The following is a 23,587-nucleotide window of genomic DNA, read 5'->3' as shown; positions in this document are numbered from 1 at the left end:
ACGCCTATGGCAGGACGAGGTGGGACGTTAGAGCAACTGTGGTCCAGGAAAAGAGGGAACGCGCTCGCCGAACAGCCACAGTGTCGGCCGCAAGGCAGTCCGCCCGTCTGGGCGCCCCAAATCTGTTTGTCCTTTCTCAGTCCATACACAACACACGCAGGCTCGCAGGTCCCCCGTGGAGGCAAACCCAGGCCCACGGCCACCACATGCAGCCCACTGTCAAGGACGCCTGGGGGACGAGCAGGGGCAGATGCGGCTCTTCACGCAGCAGCAGCTGGCAAACTGCGAAGGACAGGTTATCTGCACGCCCCCCCGCCCCCCCTCACACACGCACTGGTGCGGCCGGGACAGAGGACCACAACAAGGTCTCCTTAAGACTCTGGAAGAATGGGAGACCCACAGCAGGGCCAGTCCAAAGCACAGGGGGCACTCCCTGGCCCCTTCCCCCTGCTCCTTGCTAGAATCAGATTCTGACCTCTGGGGAGGGCCCCAGGGCCCTGGCTCGGCCCTGGGTGGGGGTCCTGCTCACGCACCACCCTCCCTGGTCACAGCAGGAGTGAGCACCGGCACGCATGTCTCCTGGGGCCTGGACTGCATCAACAGACCCCCTCCCACTCGTGAAAGGTTTGCGGGGGCTGGGGCTGTTTTCAGGTTCTGTCAAAATCTTTTTCAGTATAAATTTCCTTGGCGAAATGCAATTTTCTCCAAAACTTAGCAGGTTTCGGATATATATATTTTTTTCTTCCCCAGGTAGTCCCATGCCCAGGAATCATACCCCAAATGCTTTCCTGGACATCGTTTCCAAGTCTGGTTTCTCTCTGTGTTTGCTCACCTCCATGCTGTCTCACCATCACCACCCCCTGGAAACCACCTGAGAAAGCAGGGACGGAGGCCGGTCAGTGCACCAATGCGTTTACTGGTCCATCTTATTCTTTGTGTAGAGCCCCACAGCGCCAGCTTCTCTGTGTATTTTCTTTCATCTCTGCTTGCAGATTGGCCAATTATTTCCTCTGTGAATCTGCATCTTCTAACACAAAAATAAAGTGAAAGCCAACACCTTTTCCCCAGAGCCAGTTTCATGAGGCAGATAGCCTGCTTTTGAAACGATCCAAGGCAATGGTTTCACCCCGAGTCTGGCCCCTGCCGGCGTGGGTCTGCCCGCCCGTTGCCTGACCGCAGGGTTGTGAGGGAGCCGGCAGCACCCCACTTCTGGACACCAGGTACCAACTTGAGCTGGCCGACACCGGCTGCCATGTGGCAGGAAAACCGTAGCACCTCCGTGACATGACAGAGGAGAAGCTCGTTTCAGACTCGGGGGAACCCAAAATGGGGGTTCCTGATCAGCACGCTGCTCTCTCTCAGTAACAATCCAGGAGCCCAGAATCCTCCCACCGTGTAGCTCGCCCTTCCCCAAAACTGGGGCAGAAGACCAAGAAGAATGTGTGGAAGAGCTGAATTTTGAGCAAATCCCTTCTGCTCTCATTCCATTGGCCAGATCCTAAACATCCATTGCAAAGGAGGCTGGGAAAAGTAATCCAGCTATAGTCCCAGAAAGAAGAGAACGTGTTTCTGCACATCAGCTAGCTGTGCCACATACCTCCAGCTCCCATATTGAATGTAGCATCTGTCCCGGTTTCTACGTATGCAAATGGCCAAAATAATTCTGGGCTGCATAGAGCAGCTGGGCCCCAAACATTTACTGAGCACATACTACATGTACCTGAGTGGGCTGGACAGGAGACGAACCCTGCTGGGAACAGTGGGTGTCAGTGGACGATCCTCTGTGAGGATTCGAGTTACTGTTGCGTGGCCTTCTTCCCGACAGGGGGAAGAGGCGCGCACCCCGTGCCATGGGCCTCATTTCAGGGGGAAAGATGGGAGCAAGTGTGGGTGCAGGCCAGCCTCCAGGGGGCTTTGGGCGGGTGGGAAGAGATTCTCTGGCGGGAAGCTCCAGCCCAGAAACGCCAGGCTCCCTGTCCTGGCAGGTATCAGGCCTCTCCTGCCAATCCTCAGGAATCCCAGGCATCTCCCGGTCTTTCCTCCTCCCCTCGGGCAGCCACCGCTGTCACGACAAGAAGGTCAGACTCGCAGCAGGCAGATAACTGCGCTGCCGTCTCCCTACACCCGCCCCGCCCTCATTACAAACCAGTGCCTTCCAAGAAGTCTTCCCTGAGCCACTGAACATTCGACCCCCACGCGACCTGGGTCCCTCCCTGACACGGAAAGCTCCGGAGCTCCCTGGCAACTGTAACCCGGGCATTCTTTGCCCGCCCCCTAGGCTGGAGCCAACTGAAGGACTGCATGTCCTGGTCCCTTCCTCTAAGTTCCAGACGGGTCCCCTTGCCCCAGGGCCCGGCCAACACCACATCTCAGACCTGACTGGTTCATCTCAAATGGAAAAGACCGCCTCAAACACGATCGGTTTCGTGTCCAAAGCCAGTCGAACCCACGACACGTTCTAAGCCATCCGTAGTCCTTCCCCTCCTGGGGGGGCGGGGGTCGGTGTTTTTTGGGTTTCCCTGTGAAGCAGTCCAGGGAAGACCATGTCAGAGCAGAGAGGGGGGCTAAGAATGCCCCACGAGGACATGCCTTTGCTGCTGCTCAGCATGCTGCACCTTAACTTTGCTGCTGACGGGCTCGGCCCCCCCGACCCCACCTGCCTCTGGGCCTGGTCTTCACCTCTAAGCTCCTCCCCGCTCTGGGGCCGCCTCTGCCCCAGTGAGAAGAGAATGATCAGAACTGGTACGGGAGCAAAGGACCATCACCGCCAGTACCCCCGCCCAGCCCCTCGTGTCCCGTGGGAGGAAGCTGCCGCCTCCGGAAACCTGCAGCGAGGCCACTGACGGGGCTCGGAGCAGGGCTCCCGTGGGCAAAGAGGCATCTACCTCTGAGTTAATTAACCAATGCGTCAGATCCCTCTACAAACACACGCGGATGCCTTCTCTCTGCCAGTCCCGGTGCTGGGCAGTGGGGACAGGGTGACTCACACCGTGTCTCCTCCGAGACCTCACCCAGGGGACTCTCCTCTGAGGAGTCTCTCGGTCCATCCCGCCTCACCCCTCTGCTGAGAACGCTGGGAGGGCCCCTCCCCGACGCACTGGGCGCCGGTCGGAGACCAGAATCTTCGTGGGCTTTTTTCCCTGGAGGTGTGGGTGAGGGACTGGGATGAAAACAATCCCCTCCGAGCCAAAGAGCCTCGGACTCGGAACTAAAGTTTCTTTGCGATTCACAAGCCTGCCTCGGCTTTTCGTGTGGGTGGACGGCAGGAGACCGACTCTGCTCCCCCCCAGGGGTTGCTGGGAAGAACGGGGCGTGCGGCGGCACTCTGGAGAAGGGGTGGAAGCCCACGTCTCCCTCGAGGTCAGGTTTCCACGCGGCCAGGCGGCGTTTCTGGGTTTCCACACCGCAGAAGGGCAGTCCCCTGCACACACATGCTTCTGCGGGTCCTGCCACCTCTCCCAGCCGCCCGCCACCCACAGAAATCTCCATCCCACTGAGCGGCAAGGCTCACATTGAGGTGGCAGCCTTTCCGGCTAATGCCCTGCCCGGTTCCGCCCTCTGCCCTTGTGGGGCGTGGGTGTCCCTGTACAGTTGGCTATTCTGAGCCTCCTCCCGGAGCACCTGCTTCTGGGCCAGTCCTGCTGGGGTCGGCCGTGGGGGACGGGTGGCAGAGGCGAGGGCCTCTGGGTGGGGGCGTGGAAGACTAGGACAGAGCACCCCGCGCCACTGACTTCTCTCCCCTGTCAGACGGCCTCACGCTCAGTCCCGTCTCAGGAGCGGGGGCTGCCTTTGCTCCCCTCCGAGCCTCCCGCTCTTTGCATCCATCCCGTCCAGCTGTTTCTCCCGCCGGGGCAGCTGCCGCCTCTGCTCGCCCAGCTGTTCCTGCAGGACTGGGCATGTTTCCCCCGCTGCCTTCTCTGCTGGCAGCAGGCCAGGCCACAGAAGCTCCCGGAGTGACCAGCTACTTCAGGGTCACCGCTCAGGGCCTCTCCTTCTGTCTCAGGGACACGCTGTGCTACTTCAGGTTCTGGCTCATCTGTGGCGCCGTCCACCGGGGCAGATCTGGGCTCTGGGGCCAGTCTTGCCCGTTGGCCCATAGTCGCTGCTCTCTCCTGAAAGCTCCAGGGCCTGGTACGGGGAGCAGGGGTCCTCACTGGTAAAAACAAGGTCTCTGCTTCCCACTCCACCACCTCCTCCCATTCGGGTTTCCACGGCATCTCTGAGCCCCCCCTCCCCCCGGCCCAGTGTGTTGGCCTTTTTGGGGAGACCCCTCCTCAGCTACCCCCTGGACTTCCCCAGCCGTGGTGGGACTGTCTGTTTGGAGAACCCAGCCAAGAACATCGTCCCTTTTCTATGAGTGGAGACCCCCTGAGGTCTCCGGAGGCCCTTCCTTGTTCACGACCTGACGCCCGCACGGAGGACGTCTGGCAAGTCTGCCAACCCGGCTGTCGCAAGAGCGGGGAGGAAGGCGACTGGCACCCGGTGGGTACAGGCCAGGGAGGCTGCTCGACGCCCCACGATGCACAGGACGGCCCCCTGCACAGAGATGACCCGTCCCCAGTGTCCACGGTGGTGAGGCTGACCGCGCTCACCCGAAGGACTTTGGTCGCAAGGGAGCCACGAGCTTCCCTGCTGCCGGGCCGGCTGTGAAGCCCCGTCCACCTGCCCTCCCTGGACTTGCAGTCTGGGTCCCAGTGCTGGGGGGTGGACGTCCAATCAGCGGGCAGTTCCATGTAAACCGACGACTCCCAACGACAAACCTGTACAGACCTTAAAGAACACACACCGTGTTCGTGCATCTAGTGGCACACGGTGTGTGTTCGGTGTTGGCGGAGCGTTTCCTCAGTTTGACGTTCTGTTCCAACACTCGCTCGCTGAGGTTGCAGGAAGCTGCTCGCCGGGACTCGGGAGAACGTGTCTTTACCGAACCGACACAGTGCAGTTTTATCTCAGCGGAACAGTGTGTGAGTTCCCCCCGTAACCCCATCTTCCAGTGGAGGAGACACCGGCCTCCCGGAAAGCAAGGCCCTTCGCGTCAGCCGACGCACACGCGGGGCGGGAAGGAGCCCTACCTCCCCGTGAAGGCCCTCGCGGTGTCTCCTGACACGGAGGCGTCCTCCGTCCCCCCGACGGCGGGACAGCGGGTTCTCCGCGGACTTCCAAGGGACGAAATTGCCTTTCTCTGAACGTCTGCCTCTCGAGTCACAGTTCTGGGATTCGGATTAACCCCTGGAGTGAAGGTCAAATAAGTGCCATCGGAAGTTGGGCCCAGGGCAGTGGAAGGGCAGGGAGGAGGAAGAAGAGCATGTGAGAAGGTGTGTGTGTGTGTGTGTGTGTGCGTGTGTGAGACTGTGGAGGTCTGAGGCAGGAGCCTGGTGTGTTGGGGGCCCGAGGCTGTGGCAGGAAGCGGAGGGGTCGCATCAGGAAGGAGAAAGGAAGAGGAAAGAGAGTGGCCACCAGAGAGAAAGGGGGGGAAGGACAACGGAGAGGAGCATTGGGATGAGGCCCGGGCAGTAAGGCGGCCGAGGGGGCAACAGAGAGAGGGAAGCAGGGAGCAGCGGGCAAAGGTGTATAAAGGCTGGAACGTGGCAGGGTGCCACGCGCCAGATAGTCCACATTCTTGAATTTCTCCCTTGAAACTTTCTTATTTTCCTCTTTTATTATGACTTGAATCCTCACCCAAGGATACGTTTTATTTTAGAGGTGAAGGTGGGGGGAAGACAGAGAAACATCAATGTGAGAGAGAAGCATGGATCAGTTGTCTCCCATACCTGCCCCGACCGGGGACCAAACCCACAACCTAAGCATGTGCCCTGACCGGGGATTGAACCCGAAATCTTCCGGTGTACAGTGTGATGCTCCGACCAACTGAGCCCCCGGGCCCGTGCACTGTGTGATGATGATCTTTGCCCACCGGAAAGCATCCACCACGGAGCAGACGATGGACACCAGCCAGACTAACGAACTCGGCCCATTGCCCTTAGCCAGCCTCTGTCCCCGGCCACCCCAGAACAGGCACTGCGGGCACAGGAATGGAGTGACAGAGGCTGCCACCTCTGTGTGTCCCACCTACACCAGCAAGGTCCACGCCGGGCCTGGGGAACGGCCCCTCCAGCCTCCTGAGGGACGCCGTCCGGCCCCTCTCCAGGCCCCAGGCCCCGGGCCCCATTCCTTGCCCCTGACTGGCCCTCGCCCGGCTCAGCACAGGTCCTCTTCGCTCCGGGCTGGCGACCGCAGCCTTGACCCTGACGTGGGCGAATTCCTAGCCCTTCCAGCCTTAACTCCTGAAGTTCTCGCGCTATTTGTCCCACAGTCACTCCCCCGGCCCTACTCTGTCACCCTGTCTCTACTGCCAGACCTCGGCGTGTGTGCATGACGACACCGAGCCCAGCTACAGATGCTGTATTTCCAAGCCGCAGGAATAATTCTGGACCATGAGAGGCGGCCCGTGAACGGAAACGCAAGAGCTCGCCAAGGAAGTGCCTCTTTACGATCCCTTCTGCCCTTTCCCTGGGCCTTTCGCCATGTCCTCCTTCACGAAGGGGCTGCAGGCAAGAAGTCTGGGGTGCCGCAGCCATTCTGTGACCATGAGACACCACGCTCATCATGGATGACAGAGCAGAAAGGTAGGAAGAGCTGTGGTCCCTGGTTGTGTTTGAGTCACTAGCCCAGCCCCCACCTGCCTACCCCGGGAATGCCTGTATGTATGTAAATCCGGTCAAACTCTGCTCAAACCACTGTAGGACATGTTACAGGTTGAATTGTGTTCCTAAAAAAAAAAAAAGTTGCATTCCTCACCCCTGGCATCTCAGAGCATATCCTCACTTGCAGGCAGGGTCTTTACAGAGGTCGTCAAATTAAAATGACACCATCAGGGTGGACCCTAATCCAATGTCACTGGGGTCCTCATAAAAAAAGAAAACTTGGACAGACAGGCAGACATGCATGGAGGAAAGACGGCTTCTCACCTCCAGCACTGAGGACCAGTAAATGCCTGCGGTGTGAGTAAATGCCCTGGCAGCCCCAGCCTGCGGACCCAGGAGGGCTTCTGGTGTTTGGAACGGGGCATGTTTGGTGTGAGAAGCCGGACGGGCAGTCTCCCGGCTCCACCGCCTCCCCCCACCCCCATGCGCCCCCTACACGCAACCTCCTCCAGCGTCTGATAAAATCCGACGTTCGGACAGATCTCGATGACTTCAGATGACAGCTGAGTGGGCGGCAGGGAGAGCCAGCAAACTGTTTGCACATAATGAGTCCTTCATGAATGACAAGGCATTCTCACACTTTGACTCCGAGTTTTCCGCAAAAGGTAGGAGGTTAGATCCTCCCTCTCCAGCCGGCCTGGCCCTTTCTCAACAGCAGCCACTTGCACACAGACCCCCAGGGCCACAGAGCCCTCTCAGGACTCGAGTCGGCAAGAGCACCACGCAATAACACACTTTCCGGTCCTCATTTTCCTGCTGTAAACCTTGCGCTCGCCTCTGTTTCCTGAAGCGTCTATGCTGGATCGGTGGATTCTGGAGATGGGTGTGGACGCGGGATTATTTCAATCTTCCAACCCCGAAGGCAGGACGAGTCGGGTTGCCCTGGAAGGAGGGCCTTCATCCTGGTTTCCCAACACCCTCGATGGCCTGGCTCCACCAAGACCCTGCAAGCCTGGGCCACTCGGCAGCCCCGGGCCTACCAGGCAGAGCGAGAGATACTCTGGGCAGTGAGTTGGGAAATCGCACCACTTCCACCAGCCCCAGACTTGTGACCAGTCGGTGAGGGAGCTTGGAGAGGGCTTTTCTCAGAAGTGGGAAATACAAATTGGACGTTTTCGCTCATTCTTGGCCTCTTCTTTGGGGCAGAATGGCTGGAATCGGACTGGCACTTACTGTAAATGTATATGAATGAATACTGAGCTACCAAAACTAAATTTTAATGACAAGAACACATTGATGGGCGTGCTCACCCAGAGAGGAGGTTTAAGTTGCTGCTGCTACTACTAATAAATACACCTTAAAAGCCTCCTGGCAACAACTGGGGGCCTTTGCTATTTCATTAACACGAGCTGCATCCAGCGTAAGACATGCAGTTCAGCCGATCTCAATAGTCACTAATAAAATAATAATGCCTTTTTTTTTTTACTCCTATGTGTCATTTAATACAGTTAGCATTTGTTTTTCTTTTATTGATCCTACTGAGAGGGGAAGGGAGAGAGAAAGAGAGGGAGAAGGAAATATCCATGCGAGAGAGAAACGTCCATCGCAGCCCCCGGCACGCACCCCTGGCGGGGGCGGGGCAGGAGGCGGGGCTTGGGGGCTGGACCCCCAGCCTTTTGGTTTGCAGGACCGTGCCCAACCGGCTGAGCCGCCGGGCCAGAGCAAGGGTGAGCATTCTTTTCCCTTCTCAGATACGACGTTCAGGGAACGTTAAGGGTCAAATGTGTGCGTCCGGACCCGCTCGCAAGTTGCCGTGTGAGTGGTTCTCGGAGCAGAGCAGGCGCCTCGGACAGAGGTCTGCGTGGGTGTCTCCACCCCCACGCGGCACACCCAGGGTCTTCTCCGTGAGCCTTCACCCTGTGCGCAGCGTCTCCCGTCTCGGGGCTCACGGCTGTCGGCGGCGTCCGGTTCTCTGCCCTTCCCCTTGGGCGCTGACCATTCGTGCCTCTTGCAGGCCCATTTGTCTCATCTTTCTGCCTGGTCCCAATGGCTCCTCCTCCTTCTCCTCCCGGCTCTCCGCCCCTCTGGCCGCTCCACGTGAGGTCCCTCCCGAGGCCTTGCTGTCGCCTCTCCTCCGGCTTCCGCGGCTCGGCTGCACTTCATGAAAACCTGAAGCGCGTTTTTAGAAGCGACACTTCTTCAGAATCCGTGACCTTTGTGTACACAAATGCTCAGAAATCTGAGATTTTTTTTTTAAAAGCACTTCACTGTGGAAAGGTCAGAGTAGGTGACAAAAGTTTAATCCTCTGTGTTGTAGAATTTCCACATTTAATCTTAACACAGGTTACGTAAACGAACCCTCAGAAATGTCCTCCTTCCTGTAAACAGAGATTACGTCTCTGTTAGTATCGATACGAGTATAAAGCAACCACAGAGGTTTTCAGATCATCTCTCTGATTGTCTGTTCGTCGGTTAGAATGGTCATGTTGGAAAGCACACTCTGGAGAAGGCTGGGAGATGCCGGTAAGCTGCATGCACACTCACACAGAGACCCCCTCACGCAGAGACCCCCTCACGCACGCCCCGCCCTGGAAGCAGCAAGCACACGGAGGACTCCTCGTGACGTCCACCCCTTCCTGTGCCTGTCTTGTCTTTGCTTCTAAATGCGTAGTTGGACTAAAGGTTAGAAGTGGACTTTTTTTTTGGAAGATTTTATTTATTTATTTATTTTTAGAGAGAGGGGAAGGGAGGGAGAAAGAGAGAGAGAAAAGCATCAATGTGTGGTGGCCTCTCACACACCCTCTAGTGGGGACCTGGTCCGTAACCCACGCATGTGCCCTGACTGGGAATTGAACCGGAGACCCTTTGGTTCGTAGGTTGGTGCTCAGTCCACGGAAGTGGACTTTTTATGTATGTATGTATGTATGTATTCATTTTTAAAGATTTTACTTTATTTCTATAGACGGGGGGAAGGAAGGAAAAAGAGAGGGAGAGAAACATCAGTGTGTGGTTACATCTTGCTCACCCCCTACTGGGGACCTGGCCCGAAACCCAGGCACATGCCCTGACTGGGAATTGAACCGGCGACCTTTTGGTTCATAGACCTGCACTCAGTCCACTAAGCTACACCAGCCAGGGCTAGAAGTGGGCTTTTTAATACACACCTGAAGGAGTAGTCCCCAGTCCTCCTACCGACGGGCAGCTCTTTTCTTCCTTGACTCATCCCAACTGACGGGGCCACCCCCGGGGTCTAACCTGGATGTCTCGGCACGGCCCGAAGATGACTAATCACCCAGGCCCAAGCTGCCATCCCCCGGACCGGACTTTTTCCTGGCCTCCTCTCCCGGGAGGGGAGGAAGTCCACAGTAAACAAGATATGGAGAAAGAGGGGGAGAGGAAATGGGGAGCCCCTCTCCACGGGGAGCGAGAGTCAGTGTGGGGAGACGGAAGAGTCTGGGGGGTGGAGAGTGGCGATGGTCACAGTGTGAATGGTCTTCACGCCACCGAACTGGACGGTCACAAATGGTCAGAGGGGTCGATTTTGTTATCTATTCCCAGTTGTTCCTTAAGCTCACCTTTTTTTTTCAAGGTGAACTTGAAAGGGGGGAGCGTGCCAGTAGGGTGCTGCTCTGTTCAAAGACCCGCTCCCAGCCCCCTCGAACGGAATGCTCCCCTCTGCCTTTCAGACCAGTCCGCGGTAACTCCCCCACCCGATGAGTTCAGACACCGGACTCCGGGAGACCTTTCCCCTCTTTATCAGCACCCGTCCCGGGCAGAGGGACCGGTCCGGGCAAAGGCGCAAGCATGCAAAACGCAAGAAGAATTCAGGAACCAGTATGCAAGGCACTTGCATTAAACATTCCACGACACGCCCCGCACTCCTGACCTCCAACATCCTCACTCCTCTATTTTTAACACTGGAGGCCGAGCCGCGGAGACCTGAAGCCCCCAAGCCCCACTGTCTGTCCTCACCCCCCAGGGACCCCCTCTGCTGCCTCGCGCTGGCAAGTCTGTTGGGTGGAACCACCTCAAACCATGAGAATCAGGGGTCAGAATGGCCCAAGGGGGGCACCTGCCTATGTTTCGGCTGACAGAGGTTTGTCGGGGCCCGCACCGCTCTCCTCTCAGCGCGCATGCGCGCCCCCAGCTCAGTCCCGGTCGGTGGGGGTCGTGGCCCCGCCCCCCCCCCAGCCTCCCTGCTCGGGTCCTGGCACTGTCCCGGCCCACGCGGCTCACGCCACCCGAAGCCCACACACAAACAGCGTCCCCAATGCCTGCGAGACACACCCCAGAGCTCTCCATCGAGTCCTCTCGGGTCTGCGCGACCGGCAACTGACCTGCTTTTGCAAACTTGCCTTCCACTCTTCTCTGGGAGGGGTCTTAGAGCTTGCCGGGTCCGGTGGGGGACAGGGCGGGGGATTCCCAAACCCAGCCTCGCCTCAGAGTCCCAGGAGCTTTCCTTCGTCAATCAACAGATCGATCGATCAATCTAGCAGTCATTCATATACATAAGCCACTGTGTGGAGCACTGAACATTTTTTTAATTAACAGACTTTCTTTTCCACAGCCGTGTGAGGGTGACACTGAGGCTGAGCAGAAACCACAGGGTCCCCGCGTCCCCGCCCTGCCCCCCGCCCCCACGGCAGTGCGGGACATCTGTGAGAACAAGCCAACCCCACATGCCATGGTCGACGGAAGAAACATGCTTCTGGGTGGGGGATACATAAGAGTATCTTAAAAGATCCAAACACGATCAAAGAGTAGACAGCAAAAAAGTCAGTCTCTCTGTAGCCCCTCCCTCTGACCCCCTCTCCCTCCCCAGAACTTGGGGGGGAGGGGTGCGGAGTGCACGGTTGTTCATATGCAAAACAGTGCAACCAATAATGCACGAATAAACTGTGTTTCGTGTGCTCGCCACTGTACACCCACAGTGTCGGCACAAATAATAAAATAATGAGCAGTCTCAGTTCTGTGTGCTCGCGACGGCAGGCCTGCCTTTGCCCGGCCCTGCACCATCAGCCTCGCGCACGCGTCTGCACGTACAGCTTTAATACAAGTGTGCGCCGCACACACGATAGTGCACCTTGGTTTTCTCCCTCTTAGTCACACACCCTGAACGTTGTTGAACACCCGCAGAAGCTACGCTGCTTTATTGCTTCACACGCCTCCTGCAGCGTTGCCTGAGGTTTGCCTTTGTATCTTCACCGAACCATCGCCTGTGGGTGGATGGAAGGATCTCTTTCTTTTAATTGCAAATTTCCAGGCCTCTCCCCAAAGGCGCTGGGTAAGGCAACCCTGCGGTGGCCCCAGGAAGTCCCCTTTATACCCCTCTTCCAGGTCACTCCCAGATATGCCTCTCAGGAGTCCATCCTTCTACTGTCCCAACTCGGAACACGGGGCATGAGACAGCGGGGGCGACCTTCCCGAAGCCCCAGGCAGAGACCCCCGAGGTGGACAGAACAGCAGCCCCCTGCGGTGGACGTGTGGGCGGAGTCACTGCCCAGGAGGGGCGCCAGGAAAGGGTGGCTGTGCTAAGCCGTCGCCCCCGCTTTCTCAGTGGTGCTGCGTATCAAGAGATTTGAAAACCCCAGATTTCTCGCCGGATCGTCCAAGGATGTGGAGCCGCCTGTCCAGCCATCGAAGGGACATTAAGGTGATGTCGTCGTCAACACAACCTCTAACGGGGGTGTCCGACCTGCGGCCTGCGGGTCCCCCGTGGCCCAGGGTGGCTGTGAACGTGGCCCAGCACGAACTCGTAAAGGTACTTAAAACATGATGAGATTTTGTGTGTGTGTGTGTGTGTGTGTGTGTGTGTGATTACACGTCACGATGTATTTATTGCGGGGCCCAGAGACGCCCCTGGCAAACCTTTCTAGGCAGGGAAACCTCTTCTCTTACAAAGAGCCTGTCTCGGGCATTTTGCCTTTTCGGACACCCAGGGGGTAGCGTTCACTAGGACGTCTGGAATCCCACCGTGTGGAAGTCACCTAACGTCATAAGCCAGTCCCCTACCGAGGGGCATGTGGGTGATTTCAAGTAAAACAGCCTTTGGTCACCGATTTTCCTGGGGGGGGATAGCACACCTCTGTGGGTTTTGGGTGGGGCGCCGGGGACACGGAGACAGAAGGAGGAGACCCTGGCCCTGGAGGCACGAGCGGCCTCACGGGGGAAGAGACAAGGAAACCATCTCGGAGCCGTGTGTGGTATCGCGCGAGCCCGAAAAAGAGGCTACGCGTGCCCGGTAATTCCAGAAGGGAGTGAAGCCTCTCCCCTTTCGCAGGTGAGCAAACCGAGGCCCAGCGCCGCCGTGGGGGTCCCCTGCCCCGTCTGTGGAGACGTCAGAGCTCAGGAGCTGGCCCTGAGGCTCCTGAGGGGGCCAGTGCCCGTGACCCCACTCTCAGGCCGCGCCCGGGGCTGCGGGGCCTCGCACCGGCCAGGGAACCAGAGCCACGGGGAGGGCTCAGGAAACAGACGGAGCGCCCGGCGTCCCGGAGACCAGACACCTGACGGCGTTTCACCCTTCCGGCAGGGTCTTGGCCTCTTTTAGTGGCTAAATTCGTGCATCTGACATTTTTACGGAGCTCTTTGTTCCCGGAGAGAATTCCGTACTCACTCTGTCCTCATCAAACGCGCCTTTCTCGGGTCCCTACCCGCAGAGGCCGTAGGGCGGAATTCGCTTATGGTACATTTTTGAAGTTGGTCGCCAAACAGCCGCGAGATAACGAGGCTTTGGAATCCGGCAGCGGAAGCGGCCCCGAGCCTCTGATGGCCAGGCGCGGCCTGGGCTCCTCTGCCCGGGGGGCACCCACCTCTGGGGCCCGGCGGCGTCGCCCAGCTCTGGGGCCCGCTCCGTTTCTGAAGTCGGTTCCCCTTATCACCGAGGACGGCACGGTGCGGCGCGGCGGACTGGGTTGTCACGGATGAGTGCTCACTTCTTCTGAAAATACCTCTCTAAACGCCACCTGTCTGAAGGAAGACAGCTAGGACCTCTGGATTTAGATGGACCCCAGGCAGAATCCGGGGCCCCATGCTTAAACGGACTGCGTGGGCTCCAGCCTGCCCCTGAACCTCTCTCCTCCTGTGTCCTTGTCTTTGAAACGGGTCTATGGTCCAGGGGTGTCCAACCCGCGGCCTGTGGCCAGCACACGGCCCAGGCTGGCTATGAATGGGGCCAAACAGGAAATCGTAAATTCACTGAAAACATGATAAGATTTTTTGTGTGTGATTACATGTCACAATGTATTTGATGGGAGGCCCAAGAGCACTCTTCTTCTTCCAGCGTGGCCCAGAGACGCCCGAAGGCTGGGCACGCCTGGTACTCAGCCCTGGCCGGGCTGGTGTAACGCAGAGTCTGTGGCGTGGTGCTGGGTTCAGCGCGAGGGGCTCCGTAAACCAGAGCGACCGTCACCGATGGTCACCGAGCCCGTGGTAGGAATGCCTAACGCCCCTGCTCTGCCGTTCCTGGACAACAGGCTGGCCCTGGTGGTGGGGTGAGCCTGTAGCATTTGAAGCATCACTGGTGGGGGAAGGAGGCAAGGTCGGGTTTAGACTGGGCCAGGGGAGGGGGGAAGGAGAAAGGTGAGCAGGATACAGCGCTTGCAGAGCCCCAGGTCCCCAGCCAGGGCGGGGGTGTCCTCATGAAGGCGAGGAAAAGCACACATCCCGTCTCTTCCCCGGTCACCTCGCCCCCATAAAGCCGTAAGGACAGTGCTCCAGGGTAACACTGGCCAGGGAGCTCAACACCCCCTTCGGAGGGGGCACATTTATTCCCATTTCCTGGACAGACGTGGCCGAAGAGAGAAAAGCTCCAGACCACGTGTGCCTGAAATTCACTGAAGACAGCAAAGCTTCTCCCAGGAGCCAATTTTGGAAGGACAAAGGGGACCTGGGAAACAGGGACAGGGGACGAGCTGCCGACCAGCGGAGACACACGTCCAGAATTTCTCCACCAACTGGTCTCGTGGCTACAGGCAGGCCGAGCCTGTGCTGGGGCCAGAGACCCCGAGTCTGAGTTTGGGGGTGACTGCATGGTGAGCCCTCAGATTTCACTATAAACGTGCACAGTCACACGGCAGTGGTGGTGGCCTTGGGGCTGTGGAGAGGACCGCAGGGGAGAACGGGAAGCCAGCTGGGTGCTCTGAACAGTCCAATACGCGTAACTACTGTTAACTGGGCGCAACCCACCATTCTTTGGCAAATGAAGAGAAGTTCCATAATTTCGACCTCCTGTGCTCAGACACGAGCCTCGGCCTCCCCCACCCCCGCCCACCCCAATATCCCTGAGGGTAGCAGAGCTCTCCTAGGTAGGGGGTAACTCCAGGTCACCGGGGAGGGCCCATCATTATGCATTTGAAGTGCCGGAACAATACCGCCCATCTCAAGGCAGTGAGTGCACAGCAGGGAAGGTGGGCCTGCTTTGTCTGCATCCGGGTCATTCCACCCTGGGCCTTGGAGGGTTTTCAGAAGCATCCCTGGCCACCACCGCTTAGACGCCAGGAGCGAGACCCCCAAGCTGCCACACCCAAAAGTGCCTCCAGAAATTGCTGCCTGGGGGGGAGGGGGGAGGATCAGCAAAAGCACCACCAGCCGAGAACCACTCGTGTCCATGAAGGAAAACAGGGGAGAGGAGCTGGGGAGGGTGGGGTCTATTTGCTGGTATTTTGTAGCTGCAGAAAGGTGGGGTTTTTTTTAAGATTTTCTTTATGTATTTTTAGAAGGGGAGGGAGGGAGGGAGAGAGATATCAGTGTGAGAGAGATTTCAGAGGGTTCACAGCAGAAAGGGGAGCTGCCAGCCATCACAGAGCATGAGCGTGGCTCCCCTCACCTCGCTGGCAGGAGGACTGTCACCTGCACAGCTGTCTTGGAGACGGGACAGAAGGCTTGCCCCCATCAACAGCTAACGCCCCCTAATATCCCAAGTGTGCGCCCGCATGCTCTGCCGGCGACCCGGGCCTGCCCAGCAGGGGAAACCAATGGTCTTCTCTCTCCCAAAGAAGGTGGTTTTATTAGCAACATATCCCCAGCCTGCATGTCAACCAGAGGCTGCCGTCTCGCAACAAAGCACACGGACAGGCCGTCTCGGCGTCTGTCCGCAGCCTCCAAAACCAGATCCTGCTTCATTTCCAGAAGCCCAGGTAGAAGCCCGAGAGGAACGCAACCCGTCAGGCCTGGGGATGTTTCCTTGCCTCGTCTGTCGCCATGACGCCGACGCGGGGAGGCGAAGCTACATCGCCGAGGAAATGTAAACGAGAACCTTGGTTCGGTCGTCGGCATTTCCGACCAGTGAAAATGCAAAGGCGGAGACCGACTGTAACATCACGGCGCGCCGGACCGCGGCTCAGCTCCGGTCCTTGAGGGAGAAGAACAAGGGGAAGCACGGTCTGGGAACTTTCCAGAGTTGAAGATGATGCCAGAAACTTCGAGGCCACGCCCTTCCCTCCTCCTGCCCCGCCTCCCCCACCCCGAGACCAGCCTTCACACAACACCACGGTCAACTACACCAACCACGGGCTGCCGTGTAGGCGGCGGCGACATCCCCAAATAAAAACACGAAAGGGGAAGCCAGAACACCGACGCGTACCACAGGCCCAGCTCTGGACTCCCCTGTGGTCACCCCCCAGCCCAGATTCCAGCAGACATCTGTCACCTTCTGGGCTGTCGCTGCTCTCCAAGGACAGCTCGGCCAGGAAGTGTGCTGGAAGTGGCGTGGCCTGGCCATTCCCGAGTCCTCTCCTCCGGGAGGCCAAGAGTTCAAACCCCGGGAAAGCAGGAGGCCCCACCGCTTGATAAGGCCCCGCAGCCAGCCGCAGCCGCAGCTGGGAGGGAGCAGGTGTAGCCTGCCAACAGCCAACAAAAGCGGCTCTCAAGCAGCAAACAGTTAACACCAGCAGCCTGTCAACACCAATTAGCAAGCCCTACCAGCAGAAGCCTATTAAGACAGTGCTCAAATCCAGCTCCCCGCTCCGCGCCAGCAGCAACTGTCATCCCTGAGCCCTTCCCCAAGGAGGTGACCCTTAATGGGAACTCACAGCAAACACAGCCCGTGGGCCCCTGTGCTGTCCACGGCCCGGGCTGGGCAGCATCGCGACTCTCCCCAGGCCTAGGCGCTTTTGCTGTCCTGGACTCCTTCCTCTAGAATAGTAATAATATTAACATTTACTTTTTTAAAATGTAACTTTAGATACTTTTACTTCCTGAATGTTTTAGGCAAATTTTAGTAGGTTTGTAGAGGCCTAGAAATGAAAACATTTCCTTCGGGATTTTTTTCTTTTAAGTTTTAAGGGAAATGCGACGTATCCCCAGGCCCCCAAGAGCCAGCACGGGCCCTCGGCGCGGTGCCGCTGTCTCGGGAAGCCAGCCGTGATTGGGTAGGAACTGGGAACTTGTAAAAACACCGTCCCCCAGGGCCCACGCGCCCAAACACAGCTCTGGCCTCTTTTTAACAAGTCCACTCTATTGATAACATTGCTGACATAATAGGCCTGGAACTGCTTGTCACATACGAGTTATTCCTTTTACAGGCACACCAAGAGGCTTAAAAAAAAAAAAAGTCACCACGCAATATAGATTTTCTTCAATATTTTATTTATATAGAAATACTTAAAAAATGAAGTAGCACCATTACTTAAGTTTTACCTTTATTATGTAGAACTTTAAATGTCAGAAAAATAAAACTCTTGATACAATTTCAAATCTTGTCTCAGCAAATATAATATTAGTATTTGACCATGAGGTTAAAGGCCCTTTATCATAAAATAAAATATACTTTGTTTTTTTTTTAAACTTTGCTCAGTAAAGTACATTTAAGCTCAAGTAACGCCACCTACATATACATAAACGAGTGGTAAACAAACGTATTAAAATAGAAATACTAAAACTAGAGTGGTGCAACAGAACTGCTGTAACTTGCACTGAATTCTATTTATACAAATGTTCGAAAGCATCGACAGTCCCTTTTGACGTGTGTATACATTTCTGGTTTTTCCTTTTTTCTTGTAATAATATAGAATAAAATATGCTTTATATCGCTGAATAGAAAATATGCTGGGTGAAGCAGATCTCGAAGATTTGTCTGAACCTATAAAATCTCCATCCCAACAGAATACTGTTTAAAACATTACACATTTTTATGGTTTGTAATTCTGCCACAATTGTGTGATTATTAAAATAATACAGTGTTCTTTGCCGTAAGGCCATACTAAAATAAAAAAGATTTAACCCAGCTACAAAAAAGTTCACTGAACTTAAATTAAAATACTTGTAAACATCTTTGCAATATGAAATATAATTTTTCAAGTCAAAAAAGAATAAAATACTTCAATCTGTATTAATGAAATTTCTCTTTAAAACTTTTAAACGTTTTTAATATATAAGAGATATGTTACAGTTCCTTTAACTTTAATAAAGCTGCAGTATCCGGGTTTCTCGGGAACTCCGGGCCCTCCCACGGACATTCAGAAAGGACCCACTGTGTTCCAGAAGCATCCTAGGAACCCAGCCACAGAGGGGAACAAACTCAACCAGCCCACACACCCCACCGCACTGTGTTATCTTCCTCATCATCACTGCTGTCCGTCTCTCTCCTACGTTCGGGAAATGGAAAACTTGCGGGGTTTTCTTCTTCTGGAAGCTTCCTATTAAGTACAGTGTAAAAACTATCGTCACTAGAAGGTCGCCGTTCCTATTATTTATAAAGCATGCATTTCGGGTGGTCCGGAGGTCTCCCAGGCTACAGTGCTCTTGACGCGGTTTTCCTGGCGAGTTCCTTTGTTTCAACATTGAATTTTAAAACTGAGCGGATACTACAGCTTCCCAAGCTCCTCTGGGGTCTCGAGAGTGCCAGCAGGGCGAGGGTAAGGTCGGGCACCAAGGAGGCCGGCCGGCCGGCGCCGGGGAGTGAGGGAGCGAGGAAGGGGCCCCCTTCCCGGCGCGGGGCGCGCACGGGCGCGCCGCCCTCAGGAAAAGATGCGGATGGCCTGCGTGACCGCGGTGTGGCAGACCGGGCACTCGGGCTCGCTCTTCTCGCAGATGCGGTTGGCGCACTCCATGCAGAACAGGTTGTGACCGCAGGGCACCAGTGCGGCGATCACCTCGCTCTCGAAGCACACGGAGCAGTCGCGGCTGCCCTTGCGCCGCAACCCAGAGGAGGAGGACGAGGAGCTGGAAGAAGAGCTGGACGATGACGAGGAGCCGGACGTGTCGGACGGCTGCAGGCCGGGCAGCGGCGCCCCTATTCCGTTGGCATAGGCGGCATAGGCCAGGCCCCCTCCGCCGGGGTCGCTGCGCACCCTGCGAGCCAGGTGGTGCTCGCCCGTGCCGGGGGCCATGTGCAAGGGTGGGGACAAGCGTGGGCAGCTGGTGCCCGGGTGCAGCCGGCGGTGCACCAACAGCCCCAGGTTGGCGTTGGAGGGCGCGCTGGCGCCGCCCCCGGGAAAGACCACGGAAGAGGAGGAAGCTGATGAAGACGCGGAGGAAGAGCAGGAAGAGGACACGGGCGCTGCGGGGCCGCCTCCCGGGGACCGCTCGAACTGGGCCCAGAGGAGGGGCGCCCCAGGCGGCGGGGCGGGAGCCGGGTCGAAGGTGGGCTGGAGCTCCGGACAGCCGTCGGGGGAAGGCACCGAAGCCTCCCCGGCGGCGTAGGCGTATCCATTGCCGTTGTTGTTGTTGCCGTTGTGGGCAAAGCTGAGCGCGGGGCTCGGGGGGCTGTAGTCGGCCAAGCGCGGGGTGGCTGCCGCGCTGCCGCCGGTCCCCCCGCCGAAGTAAGAGTCGGTGGAGGCGCTGCCGAGAGAGCTGGAGCTGTCGTTGCGGTAGCTGGAGAAGGGCTTGCGGCCTGGGGTGGGCGTGATGCTGGGGGTGGGCTTGCTCCACAGGCTGCCGGGGCCGGACCCGCCGGACCCATGCAGCAGGTCGAAGCCCACGTCCGTGCCGTTGGCGTGGAAGTCGTTCTCGTCGGTGAGCTCGATGATGCCGCCCGTGCGCAGGGCGATGTGCGCCTCGATCTCCTCCCGGGCGCGGTCCACGTTCTCGGGCATGCCGGTCACCTCGAACACCGGCTCCTTGTCGCGGCTGGGCGTGACGATGTACGTGTGCGTCTGCTGCTGGATGCGCTTGATCGTGGCGCCTTTGGGCCCCACCACGAGTCCCACCACGCGGTAGGGCACCCGTACCTGGATGGTGGTCTGCCCGGGCAGGTTGGGCGGGCCCGGCACCGCACCGTTGAGCGCCGTGTTCTTATTCCGCGAGGCGCGGATCATGGAGAAGTGCTCGGCGGCGGAGATAATCTCCCTCCGAGCCATGGCCACATCCTCCTTCCTGCCCGTCACAACAAAGACAGGCTCCTCCCCGCGAACCGGGGTCTTGATGTAAGTGTTGGTCTTCGCCCGCAGCGCTTTAATTTTACAACCTGGGAGCCAGGATACAGCGGAGGGAGTGGGAGAGAGAGAGACACACCCATTACCCCGGGAGAAGCGAGGAGACTCGGGACAGCCCGTGTCCAGGGCAGCTGAGCGGCAGGGCACTCGAGGGTCGGAAGGGGGGCGGCTCCCACCTTGACCCCGGCCCGGGAGGGAAGCGGGTTCCACCTGCAAAACGCTCGAGGAACAGCCTCCTCGCTGCCCAGCCCTTCCCCGGGGACTGCAGTCGTCCGGAACCAAACCCCAGAATCCCAGAAAAAGTCAGCCGGGGAGACGCCTCTAAAATCCTGCGGGACGCGCCGTCCGCCCTGAAGACGCGGCGAAGGGGTTCTGGGAAGGCAGTCGGAGCTGCAGTCCCCCAGCGCTGGGGGACCGCTGGGAAGGGGGGCAGTCCCGGGACCCATTGTTCCTCCTCTGGGCTCCATTATGCTTTGCAGAAATCCAGAATCCTCCTCCATCCGATGCTCACTCCTCCTCCTCCCCCCTCCCAACGGACCGATCAAAGGCCCCCTCCCCCAAGCATCTCCTGTTTAAACGATATTTCCCGGGGTAGGTCGGGTGGGGGGCGCCAGGGGAGAGGGCAGTGGTTTCTGCAGGAGAAGTGCATCCCGCCGTGGCTGCAGCGTGCGGCTGGGAAGCAGCCTGCCTGCACTTTCTTTGTCTGGGGCGCCAGCCCTTCGCGCGGCTCTTCCTCCCTCCCCGAAGCTCCCGGCTCCCGATCCCTTTCGCGCCCTCCCTGCGGGGCGGAGGCCGGAGCCCCGCTTCGCTCCAGCTCCCCATCCTTGCCGGACCCACCTTGCCGCCCCACGATCTCGGCAACATGCTCCGAACTGGGCACCGGCACGCACTCGGTCATGTTCACGCTCTTCTTGCGCGGTTCGCTGTCGTACAGAGAGGCGCCCTCATCACTGTCCAGCCCCAGGAGGGAGAGCTGGTCCAGAGCGAGCTGCAGGGCTCTTTGGTCGTCCAGGGTTTCTCCCCCGCCGCCGCCGCCTCCGACCCCGCTGCCGCCGCCGCCTCCCCCTCCGCTGCCGTTGCGCTCCAGGTCTGCAAACAGCGAGCTGGGCATCGTTCGGCCGTGCGCGCCGCGCCCCCGCCGGCCCTCGGTTCAGAAGCTTCGGCCACAAAGGCAGCCGGGAAGCGAGCGGTCAGGGGCGGGGAGGCCGGCCGGCTGCAGAGGGTTCCGTGGCTCCTTTCTTGGCACCGGAAGGAGTGGGTCGCTCCGTGCGGTCTGCGCCGGGCAGTGGCTGCGGGAGCCCCCGCCTGGGTCCCCACCCCAGGTCTGCTGGCGGGTGGGGCGGGGGCAGAACTCGAGTGGCAGCCGTGCGCGCCCCCCGAGTGCCCGGCTGGCTGGCCACAATGCCGAGAGAGAAGCGAGCAGGCGAGCGACAGCAGCGTTTCTTTAAGGAGCCCCTCCCCGGCTCCTCCACTCCCTCCCTCCCGCCCTCAATCAGCGCTTTTTCCTTCTCTGCTCCCCGCCTCTTGACTGAGCCTCTGCAGCCAGACGGCTCTGGAGGGGGACGAGGGAGGCGCAACGTCACCGGCGGGAGCTGACACTACAAAGCTACTGACACTATCGCTGGGGGAGGCGATTGGCGCGCGCAGGGCTGGGGGCGGGCGGAGGCCGCGGAGTGAGCGAGCGGAGCGCGAGCGCCCCCAACTCGCCGCAGCCCGCGCGTCCTCCTGCCGGCCGCGCCCCGCCCCCGCTGCCGCTAACGCCTCTCTTTGTTGTCTAATGCGGGACCTGCAGCCTTGGGACACTTGCATGTACCTATCAACCAGGGACAACCACTGTCCCCAGGTCTCCTCTTCCTCCTGACCGAGAAAAGAAAACGCGTGCAACTCAACTCTGATGCCCGGCTCTAAGATAGAGGTCCTTAGAAAGTCCCGTTAGCGTCGTCCAAATAAACCACCCCTAGACCAGAGGTGCAACTGCAAGAAAGGTCTGTTGTGTGCCCAAAAGGGTGGTTCCGAGCCCTCGAACACGGAAAGCACGACTCGAGGTGCCGATGCACACAGGCAAAGTATTTCCGAGTGCGGGCGGCCCACCTGCGCGAGAGCGCATAAGACACAAAGGCATCCACTCGGCCGCATCACCACTCGCGCGCACGCGCCCGCAATTCCGTATTCTTGGGCAGCACTTCCTCCAGCTGGCTCTGAAATTGCGGATCAGAAAGCCAGAATCCGGTTGCAGCTAGGGCTTGGCCGGCCCAGCCTTCAGCAACCTCTGGAAGGCACCATGCCTAGGTCCTGCACCAGCCCCGCGCCCGAACCCCGCGTGCCTAAGGCCAAGGGAACACCGGCCATAGCGCCGGCCGGAGACGCGGGGTGCGCGCTCCGTCTTCCGTCCCTCCCCGCCCTACGGTCGGGCGGGCAGGCATGCGCAATAGGCACAGGGAATGGCGGGGGGGGGGGGGGGGGTCCTTTAAGGCGGGGACGGCAGAGCGCACCACCCTTGCGGGCGGCCCCGCCCGGACAGGAGGAGTGAGCTCGCTGCGCACCGCTTTGTGCACTTCTCGAGTGGGGGCGGCGGCTGAGAGGGTGCGACGGGACAAGCGGACAGGGACAGCTAGCTGCGCCCCCTCCCGGATGTCCCAGGGGCCGCTCCTAGAGACAGTGAAAAGAATGGAGGCTTTGAGGGGCGGGCTGGGCCGGGACCAGCGTGCCGCTGGGTCCCCTCTCTGCTGGGTCCCCATCCGCACCGGCGTAAGCCCTCTCGAGCCCGCGCGGGATCCGCTCCTTTGTTCTGGCGCCACTGAGCTCGCTGCGCCCCCTGCGCCCGGTCTGGGGACGTTCCGCAGAGCGGCCGGGGCGCGGTTCACCGAGATGGCTAACATCCGAGCTGCCAGGCGCCTACCGAAGACAATGAAGCCATGTGGCCGCCACAGCGATGAGCTTACTCGGAAGACCGGTTGTGCCGCAGGGCAATCACAGGGCCCAGAGGCCCCAAGTGCGCCCTGCTGGACCACTGGAGGAGTGAGCAAGCGCCCCCAGGGGAAATCGTACCTCTCGACCGAGAACTACCAGCGACAGTAAAGGAGAGCGTGCGTTGTCATCGGTGGACAGTTACGCCGATGCCTTTACTTGGGGGAACACAAAGGTGGTCTCTTCCGCACTCGCTCACCTGGAGCTGTCTGGGGGGAGAGGTGCTGATTATTCCCTCAGGGAAATGCAGCTCGGGAGCCACTGTAAGTGGCTATTTCCTCAGGATGCTTATGACACCTTCCAGGAGCCTGGGGTGCTTTTTTCTTCAAAAGGAATGCTTGATGCGGGGGCGGGGGGATGGGGTGTGAAGTCCTCCCAGAGAGCCACCACCTAGATCTCCAGCAGAGAGCCTTTGTGTGTTTTGACCTGGTCTGTGGGCTCAAATCCAGCTAATCTGAGAGCGAGGGAGTGCCCTTGAGGACTCCTGCGGAGCAGGAGGGGCCCTGGCTGGGGAAGGCCCCAGGGGAGGCCCAGCTTTCAGCGCCTCTCGCCCTCCGCTCCGCTCCTGCGGGGCCTGCAAACACCAAGGTCGACAGGAAAAGCTCC

At 58.7% G+C, this 23,587-nt stretch overlaps 1 protein-coding gene and 1 long non-coding RNA gene across 2 annotated transcripts; one reads left to right on the top strand and one right to left on the bottom strand.

Moving 5' to 3' along the window:
• Positions 1 to 1,349: 1,349 nt before the first annotated feature.
• On the top strand, positions 1,350 to 18,466 carry LOC118497738. The gene is made up of 3 exons (XR_004900273.1): positions 1,350 to 1,361; positions 10,939 to 10,949; positions 18,379 to 18,466. It is a non-coding gene; the product is annotated as an uncharacterized LOC118497738 (long non-coding RNA).
• Positions 17,208 to 22,332, bottom strand: MEX3B (mex-3 RNA binding family member B). Its single transcript, XM_028502214.2, has 2 exons — positions 20,852 to 22,332; positions 17,208 to 20,046 (listed from the first exon to the last, which is right to left on the bottom strand). The coding sequence occupies exons 1-2, from the start codon at positions 21,123 to 21,125 to the stop codon at positions 18,599 to 18,601; spliced, it is 1,722 nt and encodes a 573-aa protein (XP_028358015.1). The 5' UTR covers positions 21,126 to 22,332; the 3' UTR covers positions 17,208 to 18,598.
• Positions 22,333 to 23,587: the final 1,255 nt, after the last annotated feature.

Source organism: Phyllostomus discolor, chromosome 12 (assembly GCF_004126475.2).
Source record: "Phyllostomus discolor isolate MPI-MPIP mPhyDis1 chromosome 12, mPhyDis1.pri.v3, whole genome shotgun sequence".
In the NCBI taxonomy this organism is placed as follows: Eukaryota; Metazoa; Chordata; class Mammalia; order Chiroptera; family Phyllostomidae; genus Phyllostomus; species Phyllostomus discolor.
The sequence above is the reverse complement of the archived record's forward strand: the minus strand, read 5'-3'. Positions and strand labels throughout refer to the sequence as shown.

Excerpts from the sequence above, each read along its gene's own strand:
- MEX3B (XM_028502214.2), bottom strand. The coding sequence starts at position 21,125 with ATGCCCAGCTCGCTGTTTGCAGACCTGGAGCGCAACGGCAGCGGAGGG. Across the intron at positions 20,047-20,851 it reads CGAGATCGTGGGGCGGCAAG|GTTGTAAAATTAAAGCGCTG; the intron begins GTGGGTCCGGCA and ends CCTGGCTCCCAG.